Source organism: Xenopus tropicalis, chromosome 8 (genome assembly GCF_000004195.4).
Source record: "Xenopus tropicalis strain Nigerian chromosome 8, UCB_Xtro_10.0, whole genome shotgun sequence".
NCBI classification, from domain to species: domain Eukaryota; kingdom Metazoa; phylum Chordata; class Amphibia; order Anura; family Pipidae; genus Xenopus; species Xenopus tropicalis.
In genome coordinates this window covers 5,160,146-5,183,591 of record NC_030684.2, presented here as the reverse complement: position 1 = coordinate 5,183,591, position 23,446 = coordinate 5,160,146, and the positions used below count along the sequence as shown (strand labels likewise).

Genomic DNA, 23,446 nt, shown 5'->3' with positions numbered 1-23,446 from the left:
AAAGGAGGATTCTATCTCCCTACCGCCTGTATTCCCTCACTTGTACTGAGAGCTATCCCCCTACCCCTGTATTCCCTCACTTGTACTGAGAGCTATCCCCCCTACCCCTGTATTCCCTCACTTGTACTGAGAGCTATCCCCCTACCCCCTGTATTCCCTCACTGTACTGAGAGCTATCCCCTACCCCTGTATTCCCTCACTTGTACTGAGAGCTATCTCCCCTACCCCTGTATTCCCTCACTTGTACTGAGAGCTATCTCCCATACCCCTGTATTCCCTCACTTGCCTCACTTGTACTGAAGCTATCCCCCTACCCCTGTATTCCCTCACATTGTACTGAGAGCTATCTCCCTACCCTGTATTCCCTCACTTGCTGAGAGCTATCTCCCCTACCCCTGTATTCCCTCACTTGTACTGAGAGCTATCTTTACCCTGTATTCCCTCACTTGTACTGAGAGCTATCTCCCTACCCCTGTATTCCCTCACTTGTACTGAGAGCTATCCCCCCTACCCCTGTATTCCTCATTGTACTGAGAGCTATCTCCCTACCCTGTATTCCCTCATTGTACTGAGAGCTATCCCCCTACCCCTGTATTCCCTCACTTGTACTGAGAGCTATCTCCCCTCCCCTGTATTCCCTCACTTGTACTGAGAGCTATCCCCCCTACCCTGTATCCCTCACTTGTACTGAGAGCTATCCCCCTACCCCTGTATTCCCTCACTTGTACTGAGAGCTATCTCCCCTACCCCTGTATTCCCTCACTTGTACTGAGAGTATCTCCCATACCCCTGTATTCCTGCACTTGTACTGAGAGCTATTCCCCCTACCCCTGTATTCCCTCACTTTGTACTGAGAAGCTATCTCCCATACCCCTGTATTCCCTCCACTTGTACTGAGAGCTATCCCCCTACCCCTGTATTCCCTCACTTGTACTTAGAGCTATCTCCCCTACCCCTGTATTCCCTCACTTGTACTGAGAGCTATCTCCCCTACCCCTGTATTCCCTCACTTGTACTGAGAGCTATCTCCCCTACCCCTGTATTCCCTCACTTGTACTGAGAGCTATCTCCCATACCCCTGTATTCCCTCACTGTACTGAGAGCTATCTCCCCTACCCCCTGTATTCCCTCACTTGTACTGAGAGCTATCTCCCCTACCCCTGTATTCCCTCACTTGTACTGAGAGCTATCCCCCCTACCCCTGTATTCCCTCACTTGTACTGAGAGCTATCTCCCATACCCCTGTATCCCTCACTTGTACTGAGAGCTATCCCCCTACCCCTGTATTCCCTCACTTGTACTGAGAGCTATCCCCTACCCCTGTATTCCCTCACTTGTACTGAGAGCTATCTCCCCTACCCCTGTATTCCCTCACTTGTACTGAGAGCTATCTCCCCTACCCCTGTATTCCCTCACTTGTACTGAGAGCTATCTCCCCTACCCCTGTATTCCCTCACTTGTACTGAGAGCTATCCCCCCTACCCCTGTATTCCCTCACTTGTACTGAGAGCTATCCCCCTACCCCTGTATTCCCTCACTTGTACTGAGAGCTATCCCCCTACCCCTGTATTCCCTCACTTGTACTGAGAGCTATCTCCCCTACCCCTGTATTCCCTCACTTGTACTGAGAGCTATCTCCCCTACCCCTGTATTCCCTCACTTGTACTGAGAGCTATCTCCCCTACCCCTGTATTCCCTCACTTGTACTGAGAGCTATCTCCCATACCCCTGTATTCCCTCACTTGTACTGAGAGCTATCTCCCCTACCCCTGTATTCCCTCACTTGTACTGAGAGCTATCTCCCCTACCCCTGTATTCCCTCACTTGTACTGAGAGCTATCTCCCCTACCCCTGTATTCCCTCACTTGTACTGAGAGCTATCCCCCTACCCCTGTATTCCCTCACTTGTACTGAGAGCTATCCCCCCTACCCCTGTATTCCCTCACTTGTACTGAGAGCTATCTCCCCTACCCCTGTATTCCCTCACTTGTACTGAGAGCTATCCCCCCTACCCCTGTATTCCCTCACTTGTACTGAGAGCTATCCCCCTACCCCTGTATTCCCTCACTTGTACTGAGAGCTATCCCCCCTACCCCTGTATTCCCTCACTTGTACTGAGAGCTATCCCCCCTACCCCTGTATTCCCTCACTTGTACTGAGAGCTATCCCCCTACCCCTGTATTCCCTCACTTGTACTGAGAGCTATCCCCCTACCCCTGTATTCCCTCACTTGTACTGAGAGCTATCTCCCATACCCCTGTATTCCCTCACTTGTACTGAGAGCTATCTCCCCTACCCCTGTATTCCCTCACTTGTACTGAGAGCTATCTCCCCTACCCCTGTATTCCCTCACTTGTACTGAGAGCTATCCCCCCTACCCCTGTATTCCCTCACTTGTACTGAGAGCTATCTCCCCTACCCCTGTATTCCCTCACTTGTACTGAGAGCTATCCCCCCTACCCCTGTATTCCCTGTATAAGTGCTTTTTTATTTTGGATCTTTTAATAAGTATGTCAACATTCGTGCTTTTTAATCTGTTTATATACAGTACACATACAATACGGCAGTTAGACGGACTTACTCTTTTCTTGCAGCACTGGCTGAATTTGATGAACCCAAGAGGTCCACCCTGGTGATGTTTGGCGTTCTGACCATCGCAGTCAGGATTTTTCAGGATCGTTGGGGCTACGGCGTCTACTCGGGGCCCATTGGGACTGCCGTGCTCATGATCACTGTCAAATGGGTAGGTGGCTAAACTAAAAGACGTAAAATATATATATAACACATTTGTTGAGGAGATAAAACTGGGCCAAATTAAATATACGTTTCTCAAAGGCTTGGTAGAACCCAGAATATTGCAGTCACCAAGGGAGGAGGGACTAAAACACTGATGTTACAGATTGTAACAACTTCCCCACAGCTTACAGACAGCCTGCCGGAACTACATAACCCACAATGCATTGCACTGGGATGTTCCTTTCCTTATTGACATCACGTGTGCAGCAGGGGATTGTGGGATTGGGAGGAGGCAGGCTGAAGGAAGGCAACTATAGTTACATTTTATTTGAGTCACAAAGTAGTCAGCCCGATCAGCAGGGGAACAGGGGGCGGGGCTTAGGGAACAGGGGGTGAGGTTTATGAGACAGGGGCGGGGCTTAGGGAACAGGGGGCGAGGCTTGGGGAACAGGGGGCGAGGCTTGGGGAACAGGGGGTGAGGCTTAGGGAACAGGGGGCGAGGCTTAGGGAACAGGGGGTGAGGCTTAGGAGTCAGGGGCGAGGCTTAGGGAACAGGGGGAGAGGCTTGGGGAACAGGGGGCGAGGCTTAGGGAACAGGGGGCGAGGCTTAGGGAACAGGGGGCGAGGCTTAGGGAACAGGGGGCGAGGCTTAGGAGACAGGGGCGGGCTTAGGGAACAGGGGCGGGGCTTAGGAGACAGGGGGCGAGGCTTGGGGAACAGGGGGCGAGGCTTAGGGAACAGGGGGCGAGGCTTAGGGAACAGGGGGCGAGGCTTAGGGAACAGGGGGCAGGGCTTAGGGTAGCAGCTACATACATTCTAAATAAGCCCCACTGAGCTTGAAGAAATGTAATTACATGATTGTCAGTACTATATTATCAGTACTATATAAACAAGAAGAATCAGAAGATATCTTACTATTTGTGCTTTATTCTGCTTTTCAGCTCACCAAAATGAAAGAGACAAAGAAGCTCTATCCAGATAAAAGCGTATACACCCAGCAGATCGGGCCGGGATTCTGCTTTGGCGCGCTGGCTTTGATGCTACGCTTCTTTTTTGAGGTATTTCTTTAAAAAAATGTATAACCCAGTAGGGCATTGCACTCCAACCGCCAAAGTGCTTGTTTGGCAAGGTCGGATCTTCTCCCGATATACCTACCTAGGCCCAAACGACCTAGGTGCCGTTGGATCGGGGACTGCATCCACGAGCCGAGGTGCAAAATCAAACCTGCCCAATTGAGATCTGGCCAATTTTAGGCCACATATCGGTCAGGTAGGCCCGTCGGGGGTGCCCATAGATGGGCGGAATCGGTCTGAAGGACCCAAATCGGCAGCTGTGCAACTGCTGTTGAATGCAGTCTTTATTCAATATAGCAGTGCCACATTTGTAGAGATGTTTAACCGGTAACTGTGCCGCCGGCAATGTAATCATCACTCGCTAGGGGGCTGCCCAGGCCGTCAGCACTTACATCTTAATGGCACGCCCAATTTTGTCATCACTAGTGATGGGTGAAAGGTTTCGGCAGGCATGGATTCGCGGCGAATTTCCGCGTTTCGCCATTGGCGGATTGTTTCGCGAAATAGATGAAAAATTTCGCCGCGGAAAAATTCGGTGCACGTCCAAAAATTGTCGCCGGCATCAAAAAAGAATAGTCGCCGGTGACAAAATAATAGCCGTGCGAAAAAACAAAATAATAGCCGCGGGCGACGGAACAATAGCCGTGTGACAAAATAATAGCCGCGGGCGACAAAACAATAGCCGCGGGCGACAGAACAATAGCCGCGCGACAAAATAATAGCCGCGGGCGACGAAACAATAGCCGTGTGACAAAATAATAGCCACGTGACGAAACAATAGCCGTGCGACAAAATAATAGCTGCGGGCGACGAAACAATAGCCGCGCGACAAAACAATAGCCACGGGCGACGGAACAATAGCCGCGCAACAAAATAATAGCCGCGGGCGACGAAACAATAGCCGTGCGACAAAATAATAGCCGCGCAACAAAATAATAGCCGCGGGCGACGAAACAATAGCCGTGCGACAAAATAATAGCCACGTGACTAAACAATAGCCGCGGGCGACGGAACAATAGCCGCGCGACAAAATAATAGCCACGTGACGAAACAATAGCCGTGCGACAAAATAATAGCTGCGGGCGACGAAACAATAGCCGCGCGACAAAACAATAGCCACGGGCGACGGAACAATAGCCGCGCAACAAAATAATAGCCGCGGGCGATGAAACAATAGCCGTGCGACAAAATAATAGCCGCGCAACAAAATAATAGCCGCGGGCGACGAAACAATAGCCGTGCGACAAAATAATAGCCACGTGACTAAACAATAGCCGCGGGCGACGGAACAATAGCCGCGCGACAAAATAATAGCCACGTGACGAAACAATAGCCGCGGGCGACGAAACAATAGCTGCGCGACAAAATAATAGCCGCGGGCGACAATTTTTTTTTTGTCGCGCGACATTTTCGCCGTTTTGCGGATCTTTTGAAAGATTCGCGAATTTTCCGGCGCAGCGAAACGGAACAGATTCGCTCATCACTAGTCATCACTGGAAACCGTAGAATTAAACCGTAGAATAGGCCAATTGAAGCAACACGGTATATGTGTGTTATACTCATCCCGGCCGTTGTGTGCAATTAGGAACCTGTAGGTTATTTGGCATCCATGTGACAAATAACATCTGGAAATGAAAGGTCCGTACCCAAACGGGCAAAATGATTAGGTCAATCATTGCCTTTACTCTATGTTTTGGCCACCGTTACGCCTTAAGCAACGGGGAGGGAGCGATTGCTTCCCGTCGCCGTCTGGCCCATTTGAGGCATCCTGCGGAGGATGAGCGTTTCCTTGGGCACCATGGAACCACGGCAACAACCGTGCCATTCAAAAACGACGCTTCTGGTCCGACTGGATGCTGCTCCCTTTATTAGCAAAGTCAGGAAACGAGACATGAGCTCATTTTTTTTCCCCTTGTTTGTGTAATTGTGCGCTATTTTCCGTGCCGAATTTTTCTGGGACGTTATACAAATACGTAGAATAATGCAGCCGACACGTTAAATCATAAACGCCCTAAGATGATATTTTAGGCTTTTGCGGACAGCGCTTGAGTATTCCGGAATCGACTTTTTACCCCCAACAAATTGAGCAAGTGGGTATTTTGAGCTAACGAGAAACAAATGGGATGTGCTAGAACAATAAATGCCGTTACGGTTTTACGGCACGGGGTTGAGGTCCTGCAATAAATGGAGATTCGGAGACGGTTTGGCAGTGGGAATCATTATCGTTATTTTTATAGCAGTTGCAGTCGGATTAATTACGGAGTTCTGAGGTTTTGGGAAGCCGGGTAATTGTTCTAAGATGGAATATGCTAGTGGGGACCTACTAAATGGTTTCTCAGAACACCTTGGGGCATGTTTAGCCGACCACAGAATGTCTCTATGATGGAAAATTTGTCTAAATGTATTCAACCGCTGGTCGGGCATGTTTATTAAGCCGCAAATGCCACCCTTCTGGTGTATTGGTTCAGCCCTCTGTGTAAGACAGAAGCTGCAGTGCACAATGGTAAATGATTCCCTTTTCTCTGTAATAATAAAACAGTACCTGTACTTGATCCCAACTAAGATATAATTACCCCTTATTGGGGGCAGAACAGCCCTATTGGGTTTATTTAATGGTTAAATGATTCCCTTTTCTCTGTAATAATAAAACAGTACCTGTACTTGATCCCAACTAAGATATAATTACCCCTTATTGGGGCAGAACAGCCCTATTGGGTTTATTTAATGGTTAAATGATTCCCTTTTCTCTGTAATAATAAAACAGTACCTGTACTTGATCCCAACTAAGATATAATTACCCCTTATTGGGGGCAGAACAGCCCTATTGGGTTTATTTCATGGTTAAATGATTCCCTTTTCTCTGTAATAATAAAACAGTACCTGTACTTGATCCCAACTAAGATATAATTACCCCTTATTGGGGGCAGAACAGCCCTATTGGGTTGATTTAATGGTTAAATGATTCCCTTTTCTCTGTAATAATAAAACAGTACCTGTACTTGATCCCAACTAAGATATAATTACCCCTTATTGGGGCAGAACAGCCCTATTGGGTTTATTTAATGGTTAAATGATTCCCTTTTCTCTGTAATAATAAAACAGTACCTGTACTTGATCCCAACTAAGATATAATTACCCCTTATTGGGGGCAGAACAGCCCTATTGGGTTTATTTAATGGTTAAATGATTCCCTTTTCTCTGTAATAATAAAACAGTACCTGTACTTGATCCCAACTAAGATATAATTACCCCTTATTGGGGCAGAACAGCCCTATTGGGTTTATTTAATGGTTAAATGATTCCCTTTTCTCTGTAATAATAAAACAGTACCTGTACTTGATCCCAACTAAGATATAATTACCCCTTATTGGGGCAGAACAGCCCTATTGGGTTTATTTAATGGTTAAATGATTCCCTTTTCTCTGTAATAATAAAACAGTACCTGTACTTGATCCCAACTAAGATATAATTACCCCTTATTGGGGCAGAACAGCCCTATTGGGTTTATTTCATGGTTAAATGATTCCCTTTTCTCTGTAATAATAAAACAGTACCTGTACTTGATCCCAACTAAGATATAATTACCCCTTATTGGGGCAGAACAGCCCTATTGGGTTTATTTCATGGTTAAATGATTCCCTTTTCTCTGTAATAATAAAACAGTACCTGTACTTGATCCCAACTAAGATATAATTACCCCTTATTGGGGGCAGAACAGCCCTATTGGGTTTATTTCATGGTTAAATGATTCCCTTTTCTCTGTAATAATAAAACAGTACCTGTACTTGATCCCAACTAAGATATAATTACCCCTTATTGGGGCAGAACAGCCCTATTGGGTTGATTTAATGGTTAAATGATTCCCTTTTCTCTGTAATAATAAAACAGTACCTGTACTTGATCCCAACTAAGATATAATTACCCCTTATTGGGGCAGAACAGCCCTATTGGGTTTATTTCATGGTTAAATGATTCCCTTTTCTCTGTAATAATAAAACAGTACCTGTACTTGATCCCAACTAAGATATAATTACCCCTTATTGGGGGCAGAACAGCCCTATTGGGTTTATTTCATGGTTAAATGATTCCCTTTTCTCTGTAATAATAAAACAGTACCTGTACTTGATCCCAACTAAGATATAATTACCCCTTATTGGGGGCAGAACAGCCCTATTGGGTTTATTTCATGGTTAAATGATTCCCTTTTCTCTGTAATAATAAAACAGTACCTGTACTTGATCCCAACTAAGATATAATTACCCCTTATTGGGGGCAGAACAGCCCTATTGGGTTGATTTAATGGTTAAATGATTCCCTTTTCTCTGTAATAATAAAACAGTACCTGTACTTGATCCCAACTAAGATATAATTACCCCTTATTGGGGCAGAACAGCCCTATTGGGTTTATTTCATGGTTAAATGATTCCCTTTTCTCTGTAATAATAAAACAGTACCTGTACTTGATCCCAACTAAGATATAATTACCCCTTATTGGGGGCAGAACAGCCCTATTGGGTTTATTTCATGGTTAAATGATTCCCTTTTCTCTGTAATAATAAAACAGTACCTGTACTTGATCCCAACTAAGATATAATTACCCCTTATTGGGGGCAGAACAGCCCTATTGGGTTTATTTCATGGTTAAATGATTCCCTTTTCTCTGTAATAATAAAACAGTACCTGTACTTGATCCCAACTAAGATATAATTACCCCTTATTGGGGCAGAACAGCCCTATTGGGTTTATTTCATGGTTAAATGATTCCCTTTTCTCTGTAATAATAAAACAGTACCTGTACTTGATCCCAAGTAAGATATAATTACCCCTTATTGGGGGCAGAACAGCCCTATTGGGTTTATTTCATGGTTAAATGATTCCCTTTTCTCTGTAATAATAAAACAGTACCTGTACTTGATCCCAACTAAGATATAATTATAATTGTATTTCTGTTGTTCCTAGGAATGGGATTACACGTACGTGCACAGCTTTTACCACTGCTCTCTGTCGATGTCCTTTGTGCTGCTTCTCCCCAAAGTCAACAAGAAAGCAGGGAATGGGGGCGACCCGGCCAAAATGACCTGTTCCACGTTCTGCTGCTGTGTATGAAGGGAAAGGACTTGATCTTGACAGAATAGATGGGAGGCTACCGAGTCACGGAGCTAGGAACGTGGCCATTGTTGCTCAAACTCCTCTAATTCCTCCCGATGAAAATCCGTAGGAGCTTTCTTGGTTGGTTCCTGTGAAACCCGGCACAGCGCAGAATAGAAAACATTGTAAAAAATCATGGAATGAGTATAAATAGTTTACAATTAAAAATATCAAAAAGAAAAAAACTGCCCTTCAGTATAGGCCTTGAATTAAAGGGGACCTGTCACCCTAAAAAATAATTCACAATCCCTTTCTATCAGGTTAGTTGAGCAAAATAAACTTTATTTACAGTGGATAAATTGTTTACATTTTTTTCCCTTCAGTCTTGGACTTTACAGTTACAGCCAGCCGGCCGGCGCCATTTTGGGAACACTGTTATTAATTCCTGTTTAAACGATTTTTCAGTAGACAAAGATCCCAGTATTACGGAAAGACCCTTTATCAGGATAGTACCGGATCTTCTGGATAACGGGTCCCATACATATCCATGCAGTGGGAGCTATTGCATATTTTCCATGGATTCTGTTCGGATGAATCCGATGCTTCGATGTGAATGTTATTTTATTAACACTTTGGGGCCCATTTACTTACTCACGAACGGGCCGAATGCGTCCGATTGCGTTTTTTCCGTAATGATCGGTATTTTGCGATTTGTTCGGAAAATTATCGCGACTTTTTCGTCACCAATACGATTTTTGCGGAAAAACGCGAGTTTTTCGTAGCCATTCCGAAAGTTGCGATTTTTTCGTAGCGTTAAAACTTGCGCAAAACGTCGCGCCTTTTAAGTTTTAACGCTACGAAAAAAAGCGCAACGTTTCGCGCAAGTTTTAACGCTACGAAAAAATCGCAACTTTCGGAATGGCTACGAAAAACTCGCGTTTTTTCGCGCAAATCGTATTGGTAACGAAAAAGTCGCGATAATTTCCGAAAAGTCGTAAAGGCGCCGAAAAAATCGCAAAAAAATACGAAAAAGTCGCAAAATGTTCGTTTTCCAATCGGAATTTTTCCAATTCGGTCGGAATTCGTGTCTTAGTAAATCAGCCCCTTTGTATCATTTATATATTTTGGTAAGAGTTCTTTTTTAAGCACTATGTGTTTTTAATAAACGAGCCAATGAGTGATATTCTGTTTGGGATTTCATTGCTGGTTTTTTTTTTCTAAATAAGAAGCGGCAAATACCGTATATACTCGAGTATAAGCCGATGGGAATATAAGCCTAATTTTACCTAAGAAAACTGGGAAAATTTATTGACTCGAGTATAAGCCTAGGGGGTGGGAAATGCAGCCGCTACTGCTAAGTGTCATCAAAATAAATACAAATAAAATGACATTAATTGAGGCATCAGTGGGGTATATGTTTTTCAATATTTATTTCAAATAAAAACAGTAAACTAGCTCTGTAAGTGGAGAAGCGGGTCAACAAAAACAATATGAGTACTGCCCCACGCTCGTTGCACATTGGCAAACTGGCAGCAGGCCCAGTCCCGGAGGGATGTAAGGGTTAATAAGTATTGCTAGTGGGAGCCTAGGCCGGGGCACTGGGGGGTCTGGTTGCGGGGGGGCCTAATTTGCACACAAAGGAGAGAGGGAGCTAGTCTAGAGGGACCCATGGCACCCGACTCGAGTATAAGCCGAGGCTTTTTCAGCACAATTTGGGTGCTGAAAAACTAGGCTTATACTCGAGTATATACAGTATTAAGGGGCAAATTTATAAACCCTCAAGGTTTGGGGTTCAGGGTGAGACTGGGGTGTCACGGTATTTGACGGTATTTTTTTTTTTCCATGCATGATTAGGTGTTAACCCCATTTCCTAATGAATTAGAGAATAATTACTGCAGTATTGAAAATCAGAGTCAGGCAAGCGAAGGATCGGCAACAGAAAGTCGTAAGGTAAATCGGGCAGGCTTCGTTTCCCAGGCAAGGCCGCACAGGAGGAGGTGTTTGATAGCTTTATATACCTCCCATGCATGCGCAACCCGGCCCAAGGAAAGTCTCCCATAGGGCTCAATGGCACTCTGCAGCTCCAACCCGGCCCAAGGAAAGTCTCCCATAGGGCTCAATGGCACTCTGCAGCTCCAACCCGGCCCAAGGAAAGTCTCCCATAGGGCTCAATGGCACTCTGCAGCTCCAACCCGGCCCAAGGAAAGTCTCCCATAGGGCTCAATGGCACTCTGCAGCTCCAACCCGGCCCAAGGAAAGTCTCCCATAGGGCTCAATGGCACTCTGCAGCTCCAACCCGGCCCAAGGAAAGTCTCCCATAGGGCTCAATGGCACTCTGCAGCTCCAACCCGGCCCAAGGAAAGTCTCCAATAGGGCTCAATGGCACTCTGCAGCTCCAACCCGGCCCAAGGAAAGTCTCCCATAGGGCTCAATGGCACTCTGCAGCTCCAACCCGGCCCAAGGAAAGTCTCCCATAGGGCTCAATGGCACTCTGCAGCTCCAACCCGGCCCAAGGAAAGTCTCCCATAGGGCTCAATGGCACTCTGCAGCTCCAACCTGGCCCAAGGAAAGTCTCCCATAGGGCTCAATGGCACTCTGCAGCTCCAACCCGGCCCAAGGAAAGTCTCCCATAGGGCTCAATGGCACTCTGCAGCTCCAACCCGGCCCAAGGAAAGTCTCCCATAGGGCTCAATGGCACTCTGCAGCTCCAACCCGGCCCAAGGAAAGTCTCCCATAGGGCTCAATGGCACTCTGCAGCTCCAACCCGGCCCAAGGAAAGTCTCCCATAGGGCTCAATGGCACTCTGCGGCTCCAACCCGGCCCAAGGAAAGTCTCCCATAGGGCTCAATGGCACTCTGCGGCTCCAACCCGGCCCAAGGAAAGTCTCCCATAGGGCTCAATGGCACTCTGCAGCTCCAACCCGGCCCAAGGAAAGTCTCCCATAGGGCTCAATGGCACTCTGCAGCTCCAACCCGGCCCAAGGAAAGTCTCCCATAGGGCTCAATGGCACTCTGCAGCTCCAACCTGGCCCAAGGAAAGCCTCCCATAGGGCTCAATGGCACTCTGCAGCTCCAACCCGGCCCAAGGAAAGTCTCCCATAGGGCTCAATGGCACTCTGCAGCTCCAACCCGGCCCAAGGAAAGTCTCCCATAGGGCTCAATGGCACTCTGCAGCTCCAACCCGGCCCAAGGAAAGCCTCCCATAGGGCTCAATGGCACTCTGCAGCTCCAACCCGGCCCAAGGAAAGCCTCCCATAGGGCTCAATGGCACTCTGCAGCTCCAACCCGGCCCAAGGAAAGTCTCCCATAGGGCTCAATGGCACTCTGCAGCTCCAACCCGGCCCAAGGGAAGCCTCCCATAGGGCTCAATGGCACTCTGCAGCTCCAACCCGGCCCAAGGAAAGTCTCCCATAGGGCTCAATGGCACTCTGCAGCTCCAACCCGGCCCAAGGAAAGTCTCCCATAGGGCTCAATGGCACTCTGCAGCTCCAACCCGGCCCAAGGAAAGCCTCCCATAGGGCTCAATGGCACTCTGCAGCTCCAACCCGGCCCAAGGAAAGTCTCCCATAGGGCTCAATGGCACTCTGCAGCTCCAACCCGGCCCAAGGAAAGTCTCCCATAGGGCTCAATGGCACTCTGCAGCTCCAACCCGGCCCAAGGAAAGTCTCCCATAGGGCTCAATGGCACTCTGCGGCTCCAACCCGGCCCAAGGAAAGTCTCCCATAGGGCTCAATGGCACTCTGCGGCTCCAACCCGGCCCAAGGAAAGTCTCCCATAGGGCTCAATGGCACTCTGCAGCTCCAACCCGGCCCAAGGAAAGTCTCCCATAGGGCTCAATGGCACTCTGCAGCTCCAACCCGGCCCAAGGAAAGTCTCCCATAGGGCTCAATGGCACTCTGCAGCTCCAACCCGGCCCAAGGAAAGCCTCCCATAGGGCTCAATGGCACTCTGCAGCTCCAACCCGGCCCAAGGAAAGTCTCCCATAGGGCTCAATGGCACTCTGCAGCTCCAACCCGGCCCAAGGAAAGTCTCCCATAGGGCTCAATGGCACTCTGCAGCTCCAACCCGGCCCAAGGGAAAGCCTCCCATAGGGCTCAATGGCACTCTGCAGCTCCAACCCGGCCCAAGGAAAGTCTCCCATAGGGCTCAATGGCACTCTGCAGCTCCAACCCGGCCCAAGGGAAGCCTCCCATAGGGCTCAATGGCACTCTGCAGCTCCAACCCGGCCCAAGGAAAGTCTCCCATAGGGCTCAATGGCACTCTGCAGCTCCAACCCGGCCCAAGGAAAGTCTCCCATAGGGCTCAATGGCACTCTGCAGCTCCAACCCGGCCCAAGGAAAGCCTCCCATAGGCTCAATGGCACTCTGCAGCTCCAACCCGGCCCAAGGAAAGTCTCCCATAGGGCTCAATGGCACTCTGCAGCTCCAACCCGGCCCAAGGGAAGCCTCCCATAGGGCTCAATGGCACTCTGCAGCTCCAACCCGGCCCAAGGAAAGTCTCCCATAGGGCTCAATGGCACTCTGCAGCTCCAACCCGGCCCAAGGAAAGTCACCATACCGAAGCTTGAATGAATCCAAAACTTTCCTACTCATTGCCAAAAATACGATTTTGTTGCATAAATTTTTACACAAAGTACAAAAAAGTTGCGCAAAACTTTGAAAAAATATGATTTTTTTTGTATTCGGACCTGTCGTACTTTGATAAATGTGCCCCTTAGTGTTGGGCCTAATACACTTGTTAACATGAAGAAACTCTAATGAGAAACTTTTATTATGTTTTACTCATTAAGAAAATGTAAGTACAGGTATGGGACCCATTATCCAGAATGCTCAGGACCTAAAGGTTTTCTGGATAAGGGATCTTTTCATAATTCGGATCTCTTGACTTAAGTCTACTAAAAAAAATCATTGAAACATTAAATATTAATATATATTAATTATATACATTATATCTTAGTTGGGATCAAGTACAGGTACTGTTTTATTATTACAGAGAAAAGGGAATCATTTAACCATTAAATAAACCCAATAGGGCTGTTCTGCCCCAATAAGGGGTAATTATATCTTAGTTGGGATCAAGTACAGGTACTGTTTTATTATTACAGAGAAAAGGGAATCATTTAACCATTAAATAAACCCAATAGGGCTGTTCTGCCCCAATAAGGGGTAATTATATCTTAGTTGGGATCAAGTACAGGTACTGTTTTATTATTACAGAGAAAAGGGAATCATTTAACCATGAAATAAACCCAATAGGGCTGTTCTGCCCCAATAAGGGGTAATTATATCTTAGTTGGGATCAAGTACAGGTACTGTTTTATTATTACAGAGAAAAGGGAATCATTTAACCATGAAATAAACCCAATAGGGCTGTTCTGCCCCCAATAAGGGGTAATTATATCTTAGTTGGGATCAAGTACAGGTACTGTTTTATTATTACAGAGAAAAGGGAATCATTTAACCATTAAATAAACCCAATAGGGCTGTTCTGCCCCAATAAGGGGTAATTATATCTTAGTTGGGATCAAGTACAGGTACTGTTTTATTATTACAGAGAAAAGGGAATCATTTAACCATGAAATAAACCCAATAGGGCTGTTCTGCCCCCAATAAGGGGTAATTATATCTTAGTTGGGATCAAGTACAGGTACTGTTTTATTATTACAGAGAAAAGGGAATCATTTAACCATTAAATAAACCCAATAGGGCTGTTCTGCCCCAATAAGGGGTAATTATATCTTAGTTGGGATCAAGTACAGGTACTGTTTTATTATTACAGAGAAAAGGGAATCATTTAACCATTAAATAAACCCAATGATTAAAATGGAGTCTACGGGAGATGACCTTTGCATAATTTGGAATGTTCTGGATAATAGGTTTCCGGATAAGGGGTCCGATACCTGTATTGCAACCCGCAGTAAAATTCACCGTTAAATAGCGAGCTCCCGGGAACACTGGAGGGGACGGATGAAGGAGAGGGTTTCTGTTCTGGTAGAATTTGCAGTTGTGAAATGTTATAAAATGGCCGCCTGGGTCATTGACTGTGGCAACCGGAACTCATCTGAATCCTGGGGTTTCACGAAACTTTCTTACCGTCTTCTTGCCTGGTTTTTAGGCCAAAGTTACTTTAAACTTTATATTGCTGTTGCCGCCGTTCCATTCGGGTACCGGGGAAGGCGCATCTCCGCTCAGCAGCCATGTCAGCCGGTCGGGCCAAGCTCCGTGGGTCTGAGGCGGGAACTAATAGACGTGGATTCCCGCTTTTTTTGTCCAGGATGTACCACCCTACTAAATGGAGGGGGGGGGGGGAGGCGGAACCAGAGCGGTAATCCTAATAGTTACACTATAAAGTTAGGTTATACCAACAGCGACGCTCCCCTATCCGGTTCCCGGATTTTTTCTCTTCATCCCCCACTGTACATACTGCCCCCATGTCTGCCCCACCCCTGCTGTAATTACTGCCCTGTATTATTACCCTATAATGACCCCTATTACCCCCAGTGTACCTGCCACCCCCCAGTATTCCCCAGTGTTCTCTAACCCTTGCCCTTCAGTATTACCCCCCATACAGACTTTCTACCCCCACCCCTATCCCCACATATACTGCCCCCCAGTGTTACCCCTTAGAGGTGTTTACTGGTCACCTGTTTTAGCAAATACCTTATTGGTTGCTATGGGTTACTGCTCCTGGGCGACATTAGTGCCTTTTATTACATATGGCGGTTAATGTCATGTCTCTTCCACCCTAATTCTCTAATTCTCCCAGTACTGACCCCTAATATCTATTCCACCCTCACAGAATGTACTGCCCCCCATTATCTCAGTGTTACCCGCCAATGTTTCTCTAGCCCCCCAATAGTAACCTCAGTATTTACTGCCCCCCAATAGTAACCTCAGTATTTACTGCCCCCAATAGTAACCTCAGTATTTACTGCCCCCCAATAGTAACCTCAGTATTTACTGCCCCCCAATAGTAACCTCAGTATTTACTGCCCCCAATAGTAACCTCAGTATTTACTGCCCCCCACTAGTAACCTCAGTATTTACTGCCCCCCAACAGTAACCTCAGTATTTACTGCCCCCCAATAGTAACCTCAGTATTTACTGCCCCCCAATAGTAACCTCAGTATTTACTGCCCCCAATAGTAACCTCAGTATTTACTGCCCCCCAATAGTAACCTCAGTATTTACTGCCCCCCAATAGTAACCTCAGTATTTACTGCCCCCAATAGTAACCTCAATATTTACTGCCCCCAATAGTAACCTCAGTATTTACTGCCCCCAATAGTAACCTCAGTATTTACTGCCCCCAATAGTAACCTCAATATTTACTGCCCCCAATAGTAACCTCAATATTTACTGCCCCCCAATAGTAACCTCAGTATTTACTGCCCCCAATAGTAACCTCAGTATTTACTGCCCCCAATAGTAACCTCAATATTTACTGCCCCCAATAGTAACCTCAATATTTACTGCCCCCCAATAGTAACCTCAGTATTTACTGCCCCCAATAGTAACCTCAATATTTACTGCCCCCCAATAGTAACCTCAGTATTTACTGCCCCCCAATAGTAACCTCAGTATTTACTGCCCCCCAATAGTAACCTCAGTATTTACTGCCCCCCAATAGTAACCTCAGTATTTACTGCCCCCCAATAGTAACCTCAGTATTTACTGCCCCCCAATAGTAACCTCAGTATTTACTGCCCCCCAATAGTAACCTCAGTATTTACTGCCCCCAATAGTAACCTCAATATTTACTGCCCCCCAATAGTAACCTCAGTATTTACTGCCCCCCAATAGTAACCTCAGTATTTACTGCCCCAATAGTAACCTCAGTATTTACTGCCCCCAATAGTAACCTCAGTATTTACTGCCCCCCCAATAGTAACCTCAGTATTTACTGCCCCCAATAGTAACCTCAGTATTTACTGCCCCCAATAGTAACCTCAGTATTTACTGCCCCCCCAATAGTAACCTCAGTATTTACTGCCCCCAATAGTAACCTCAGTATTTACTGCCCCCCAATAGTAACCTCAGTATTTACTGCCCCCAATAGTAACCTCAGTATTTACTGCCCCCCAATAGTAACCTCAGTATTTACTGCCCCCAATAGTAACCTCAGTATTTACTGCCCCCCAATAGTAACCTCAGTATTTACTGCCCCCAATAGTAACCTCAGTATTTACTGCCCCCCAATAGTAACCTCAGTATTTACTGCCCCCAATAGTAACCTCAGTATTTACTGCCCCCCCAATAGTAACCTCAGTATTTACTGCCCCCAATAGTAACCACAGTATTTACTGCCCCCAATAGTAACCTCAGTATTTACTGCCCCAATAGTAACCTCAGTATTTACTGCCCCCCCAATAGTAACCTCAGTATTTACTGCCCCCAATAGTAACCTCAGTATTTACTGCCCCCAATAGTAACCTCAGTATTTACTGCCCCCCAATAGTAACCTCAGTATTTACTGCCCCCAATAGTAACCTCAGTATTTACTGCCCCCCAATAGTAACCTCAGTATTTACTGCCCCCCCAATAGTAACCTCAGTATTTACTGCCCCCCAATAGTAACCTCAGTATTTACTGCCCCCCAATAGTAACCTCAGTATTTACTGCCCCCCAATAGTAACCTCAGTATTTACTGCCCCCAATAGTAACCTCAGTATTTACTGCCCCCCAATAGTAACCTCAGTATTTACTGCCCCCCAATAGTAACCTCAGTATTTACTGCCCCCCAATAGTAACCTCAGTATTTACTGCCCCCCAATAGTAACCTCAGTATTTACTGCCCCCCAATAGTAACCTCAGTATTTACTGCCCCCCAATAGTAACCTCAGTATTTACTGCCCCCCAATAGTAACCTCAGTATTTACTGCCCCCAATAGTAACCTCAGTATTTACTGCCCCCCCAATAGTAACCTCAGTATTTACTGCCCCCCAATAGTAACCTCAGTATTTACTGCCCCCCAATAGTAACCTCAGTATTTACTGCCCCCCAATAGTAACCTCAGTATTTACTGCCCCCAATAGTAACCTCAGTATTTACTGCCCCCCAATAGTAACCTCAGTATTTACTGCCCCCAATAGTAACCTCAGTATTTACTGCCCCCAATAGTAACCTCAGTATTTACTGCCCCCCAATAGTAACCTCAGTATTTACTGCCCCCCAATAGTAACCTCAGTATTTACTGCCCCCCAATAGTAACCTCAGTATTTACTGCCCCCCAATAGTAACCTCAGTATTTACTGCCCCCAATAGTAACCTCAGTATTTACTGCCCCCAATAGTAACCTCAGTATTTACTGCCCCCCAATAGTAACCTCAGTATTTACTGCCCCCAATAGTAACCTCAGTATTTACTGCCCCCCAATAGTAACCTCAGTATTTACTGCCCCCCAATAGTAACCTCAGTATTTACTGCCCCCAATAGTAACCTCAGTATTTACTGCCCCCCAATAGTAACCTCAGTATTTACTGCCCCCAATAGTAACCTCAGTATTTACTGCCCCCAATAGTAACCTCAGTATTTACTGCCCCCAATAGTAACCTCAGTATTTACTGCCCCCAATAGTAACCTCAGTATTTACTGCCCCCAATAGTAACCTCAGTATTTACTGCCCCCCAATAGTAACCTCAGTATTTACTGCCCCCCAATAGTAACCTCAGTATTTACTGCCCCCCCAATAGTAACCTCAGTATTTACTGCCCCCAATAGTAACCTCAGTATTTACTGCCCCCAATAGTAACCTCAATATTTACTGCCCCCCAATAGTAACCTCAGTATTTACTGCCCCCAATAGTAACCTCAGTATTTACTGCCCCCAATAGTAACCTCAATATTTACTGCCCCCCAATAGTAACCTCAATATTTACTGCCCCCCAATAGTAACCTCAGTATTTACTGCCCCCAATAGTAACCTCAGTATTTACTGCCCCCAATAGTAACCTCAATATTTACTGCCCCCCAATAGTAACCTCAGTATTTACTGCCCCCCAATAGTAACCTCAGTATTTACTGCCCCCCCAATAGTAACCTCAGTATTTACTGCCCCCCCAATAGTAACCTCAGTATTTACTGCCCCCAATAGTAACCTCAGTATTTACTGCCCCCCAATAGTAACCTCAGTATTTACTGCCCCCAATAGTAACCTCAGTATTTACTGCCCCCCAATAGTAACCTCAGTATTTACTGCCCCCAATAGTAACCTCAGTATTTACTGCCCCCCAATAGTAACCTCAGTATTTACTGCCCCCCAATAGTAACCTCAGTATTTACTGCCCCCAATAGTAACCTCAATATTTACTGCCCCCAATAGTAACCTCAGTATTTACTGCCCCCCAATAGTAACCTCAGTATTTACTGCCCCCAATAGTAACCTCAGTATTTACTGCCCCCCCAATAGTAACCTCAGTATTTACTGCCCCCAATAGTAACCTCAGTATTTACTGCCCCCAATAGTAACCTCAGTATTTACTGCCCCCCCAATAGTAACCTCAGTATTTACTGCCCCCCCAATAGTAACCTCAGTATTTACTGCCCCCCAATAGTAACCTCAGTATTTACTGCCCCCCAATAGTAACCTCAGTATTTACTGCCCCCCAATAGTAACCTCAGTATTTACTGCCCCCCAATAGTAACCTCAGTATTTACTGCCCCCCAATAGTAACCTCAGTATTTACTGCCCCCCAATAGTAACCTCAGTATTTACTGCCCCCCAATAGTAACCTCAGTATTTACTGCCCCCCAATAGTAACCTCAATATTTTACTGCCCCCCCAATAGTAACCTCAGTATTTACTGCCCCCAATAGTAACCTCAGTATTTACTGCCCCCCAATAGTAACCTCAGTATTTACTGCCCCCCCAATAGTAACCTCAGTATTTACTGCCCCCCAGTCTTGCCCCTTAATGCTTTCTCTCTCCTACCCTATTTCTATACTTCAATCTGTACTGACCCCTAATATCTATTCCACCCTCACAGAATGTACTGCCCCCCATTATCTCAGTGTTACCCGCCAATGTTTCTCTAACCCACCAATAGTAACCCCAGTATCTACTGCCCCCCAGTGTTACCCCCTCACTTTAACCTGCTTATATCTTGTCCGCCACTTCTGAGGACTTGGATTTCCCCCACACTCCAAAAACATTCAGGCAGTTTAATTGCCTCCCAATGACATTGACCAAAGTGTGTGCGTATGTGACAGGGACCTTAGATTGTAAGCTCACTGGGGCAGGGACTGATGGGAATGGGATAGGGACCTTAGATTGTAAGCTCACTGGGGCAGGGGCTGATGGGAATGTGATAGGGACCTTAGATTGTAAGCTCACTGGGGCAGGGGCTGATGGGAATGTGATAGGGGCCTTAGATTGTAAGCTCACTGGGGCAGGGGCTGATGGGAATAGGATAGGGACCTTAGATTGTAAGCTCACTGGGGCAGGGACTGATGGGAATGGGATAGGGACCTTAGATTGTAAGCTCACTGGGGCAGGGGCTGATGGGAATGGGATAGGGACCTTAGATTGTAAGCTCACTGGGGCAGGGACTGATGGGAATGGGATAGGGGCCTTAGATTGTAAGCTCACTGGGGCAGGGACTGATGGGAATGGGATAGGGACCTTAGATTGTAAGCTCACTGGGGCAGGGACTGATGGGAATGGGATAGGGACCTTAGATTGTAAGCTCACTGGGGCAGGGACTGATGGGAATGGGATAGGGACCTTAGATTGTAAGCTCACTGGGGCAGGGGCTGATGGGAATGGGATAGGGACCTTAGATTGTAAGCTCACTGGGGCAAGGACTGATGGGAATGGGATAGGGGCCTTAGATTGTAAGCTCACTGGGGCAGGGACTGATGGGAATGGGATAGGGACCTTAGATTGTAAGCTCACTGGGGCAGGGACTGATGGGAATGGGATAGGGACCTTAGATTGTAAGCTCACTGGGGCAGGGGCTGATGGGAATGGGATAGGGACCTTAGATTGTAAGCTCACTGGGGCAGGGACTGATGGGAATGGGATAGGGGCCTTAGATTGTAAGCTCACTGGGGCAGGGACTGATGGGAATGGGATAGGGACCTTAGATTGTAAGCTCACTGGGGCAGGGACTGATGGGAATGGGATAGGGACCTTAGATTGTAAGCTCACTGGGGCAGGGACTGATGGGAATGGGATAGGGGCCTTAGATTGTAAGCTCACTGGGGCAGGGACTGATGGGAATGGGATAGGGACCTTAGATTGTAAGCTCACTGGGGCAGGGACTGATGGGAATGTGATAGGGACCTTAGATTGTAAGCTCACTGGGGCAGGGGCTGATGGGAATGGGATAGGGACCTTAGATTGTAAGCTCACTGGGGCAGGGACTGATGGGAATGGGATAGGGACCTTAGATTGTAAGCTCACTGGGGCAGGGGCTGATGGGAATGGGATAGGGACCTTAGATTGTAAGCTCACTGGGGCAGGGACTGATGGGAATGGGATAGGGACCTTAGATTGTAAGCTCACTGGGGCAGGGACTGATGGGAATGTGATAGGGACCTTAGATTGTAAGCTCACTGGGGCAGGGGCTGATGGGAATGGGATAGGGACCTTAGATTGTAAGCTCACTGGGGCAGGGGCTGATGGGAATGGGATAGGGACCTTAGATTGTAAGCTCACTGGGGCAGGGACTGATGGGAATGGGATAGGGGCCTTAGATTGTAAGCTCACTGGGGCAGGGACTGATGGGAATGGGATAGGGACCTTAGATTGTAAGCTCACTGGGGCAGGGACTGATGGGAATGGGATAGGGGCCTTAGATTGTAAGCTCACTGGGGCAGGGGCTGATGGGAATAGTAAGAAGGTACCTATGGAATTCGGTTCTATGTCCCTGGGTGCCCCAAGACACAAATCTGTACATGATCAGGGTTTTAACTGTTACGTATATAAAAATTCATGCGTTTTTTGGGGGGGGGGTTTCCTTTGCAGGTGAAGGAAGAAGAAAACGAGGGGATTTATCGAGGAGTTGATGAGACGCAGAAGGTAATTCTATCTTGTTGCTTTTGGCTGCGCTTAGCGCTCCCCCGCTGAGAAATTTCCATCGGTCTGGGAATGAGAGAGAGGAAAATAACATGTTAACAATTCCGTTAGAAAGATTTCTTTTCTGCAGAAAGTCATTTACTCGGTTTATTACCAGCGAGGGTTGGCGCTAATTGGTGCTCGTTAGAGTCAACTAATAATCGCTTGTTCATCTTTGAGTTAACTTTTATGATGTAGAGAGTGATATTATGAGACACTTTGCAATTGGTCTTCATTTTTTTATTTTTTCATTATTTTACTTTTGCTCTCCAGTTTGGAATTTCAGCAGTTATCTGGTTGCTAGTGTTCAAATTGCCTTAGCAACCAGGCAGTGGTTTGAATGAGAGACAGGTATATGAATAGGGGAGGGGCTGAATAGATAGATAAGGAATAAAAAGTAACAATAACAATAAAACTGGAGCCTCACAGAGCAATAGGGTTTGGCTGCTGGGGTCAGTTATCCTGTTGCTAGGGCTCAAACTACCTTAGCAACCAGGGAGTGGTTTGAAGGAGGGACAGGTATATGAATAGGGGAGGGGCTGAATAGGAAGATAAGGAATAAAAAGTAACAATAACAATAAAACTGGAGCCTCACAGAGCAATAGGGTTTGGCTGCCGGGGTCAGTTATCCTGTTGCTAGGGCTCAAATTACCTTAGCAACCAGGGAGTGGTTTGAAGGAGGGACAGGTATATGAATAGGGGAGGGGCTGAATAGAAAGATAAGGAATAAAAAGTAACAATAACAATAAAACTGGAGCCTCACAGAGCAATAGGGTTTGGCTGCCGGGGTCAGTGACCCCCATTTGAAAGTTGAAAAATGTCTGAAGTAGAAAGGCACATCATTTAAAAAATAAACAATGAAGACCAATTGCCCCATAGACAGTGCCCTCCATAGAAAGTGCCCCCATACACAGTGCCCCCCATTGGCAGAGCCAATGCAGTCCTTGATCCAGAGAAAAATTCAACCTGCCCAAACGAGATCTGGCCGATTTCAGGTCAGTCAGGCCTGTCGTTAGTGCACATACACGGGCAGATAAGCTGCTGAATCGGTCAAAAGGCCTGTGTATGGCCACCTTAAATCAGGCATTCTAAACAATATTTTTGTGTGGGGGGGGCCCCCATCTCTGTTACGGTACTGTTATTACCCCCAGGTCAGTACTTTTATGTAAAAAGGGCACTGGCCTGGGCCCCAGCAGTTTTCATCAGTTTCCCACTAGTCATGTATTGGTTCCTATGAGACCCACGGGTTGGGCACTTTCAGAATGGGAGGTCTGATTAGACGCCTGTACCTTAGTCTCTCACCGGTCTCTCTGGGCCGAGAGTTGGGTTTGGATCACATGTTGAACAGAAGAAGTTGGACCCCCGCAGACTTTAATGTTCCGAATAGATCGGTACTGTTTATGTACCAAACCAGAAGAGGCACATAGGATATCTGGAAAGATGGCAGCGGACAGTCCATTCTTACCCCTAGTTCCGACCCTGAGAATCCTACC

General features: G+C 46.7%; 1 protein-coding gene across 1 annotated transcript in view; it reads left to right on the top strand.

Moving 5' to 3' along the window:
- The window catches only part of mymk (myomaker, myoblast fusion factor), a 26,219-nt gene extending 17,023 nt beyond the window's left edge, over positions 1-9,196 (top strand). Inside the window, exons 3-5 of the mRNA XM_031891568.1 lie at positions 2,595-2,743; positions 3,678-3,794; positions 8,769-9,196. Of these exons, the coding sequence (XP_031747428.1) occupies positions 2,595-2,743; positions 3,678-3,794; positions 8,769-8,915 (413 nt within the window). The 3' untranslated portion in view covers positions 8,916-9,196. The remainder of the gene's footprint in view (positions 1-2,594; positions 2,744-3,677; positions 3,795-8,768) is intronic.
- Positions 9,197-23,446: the final 14,250 nt, after the last annotated feature.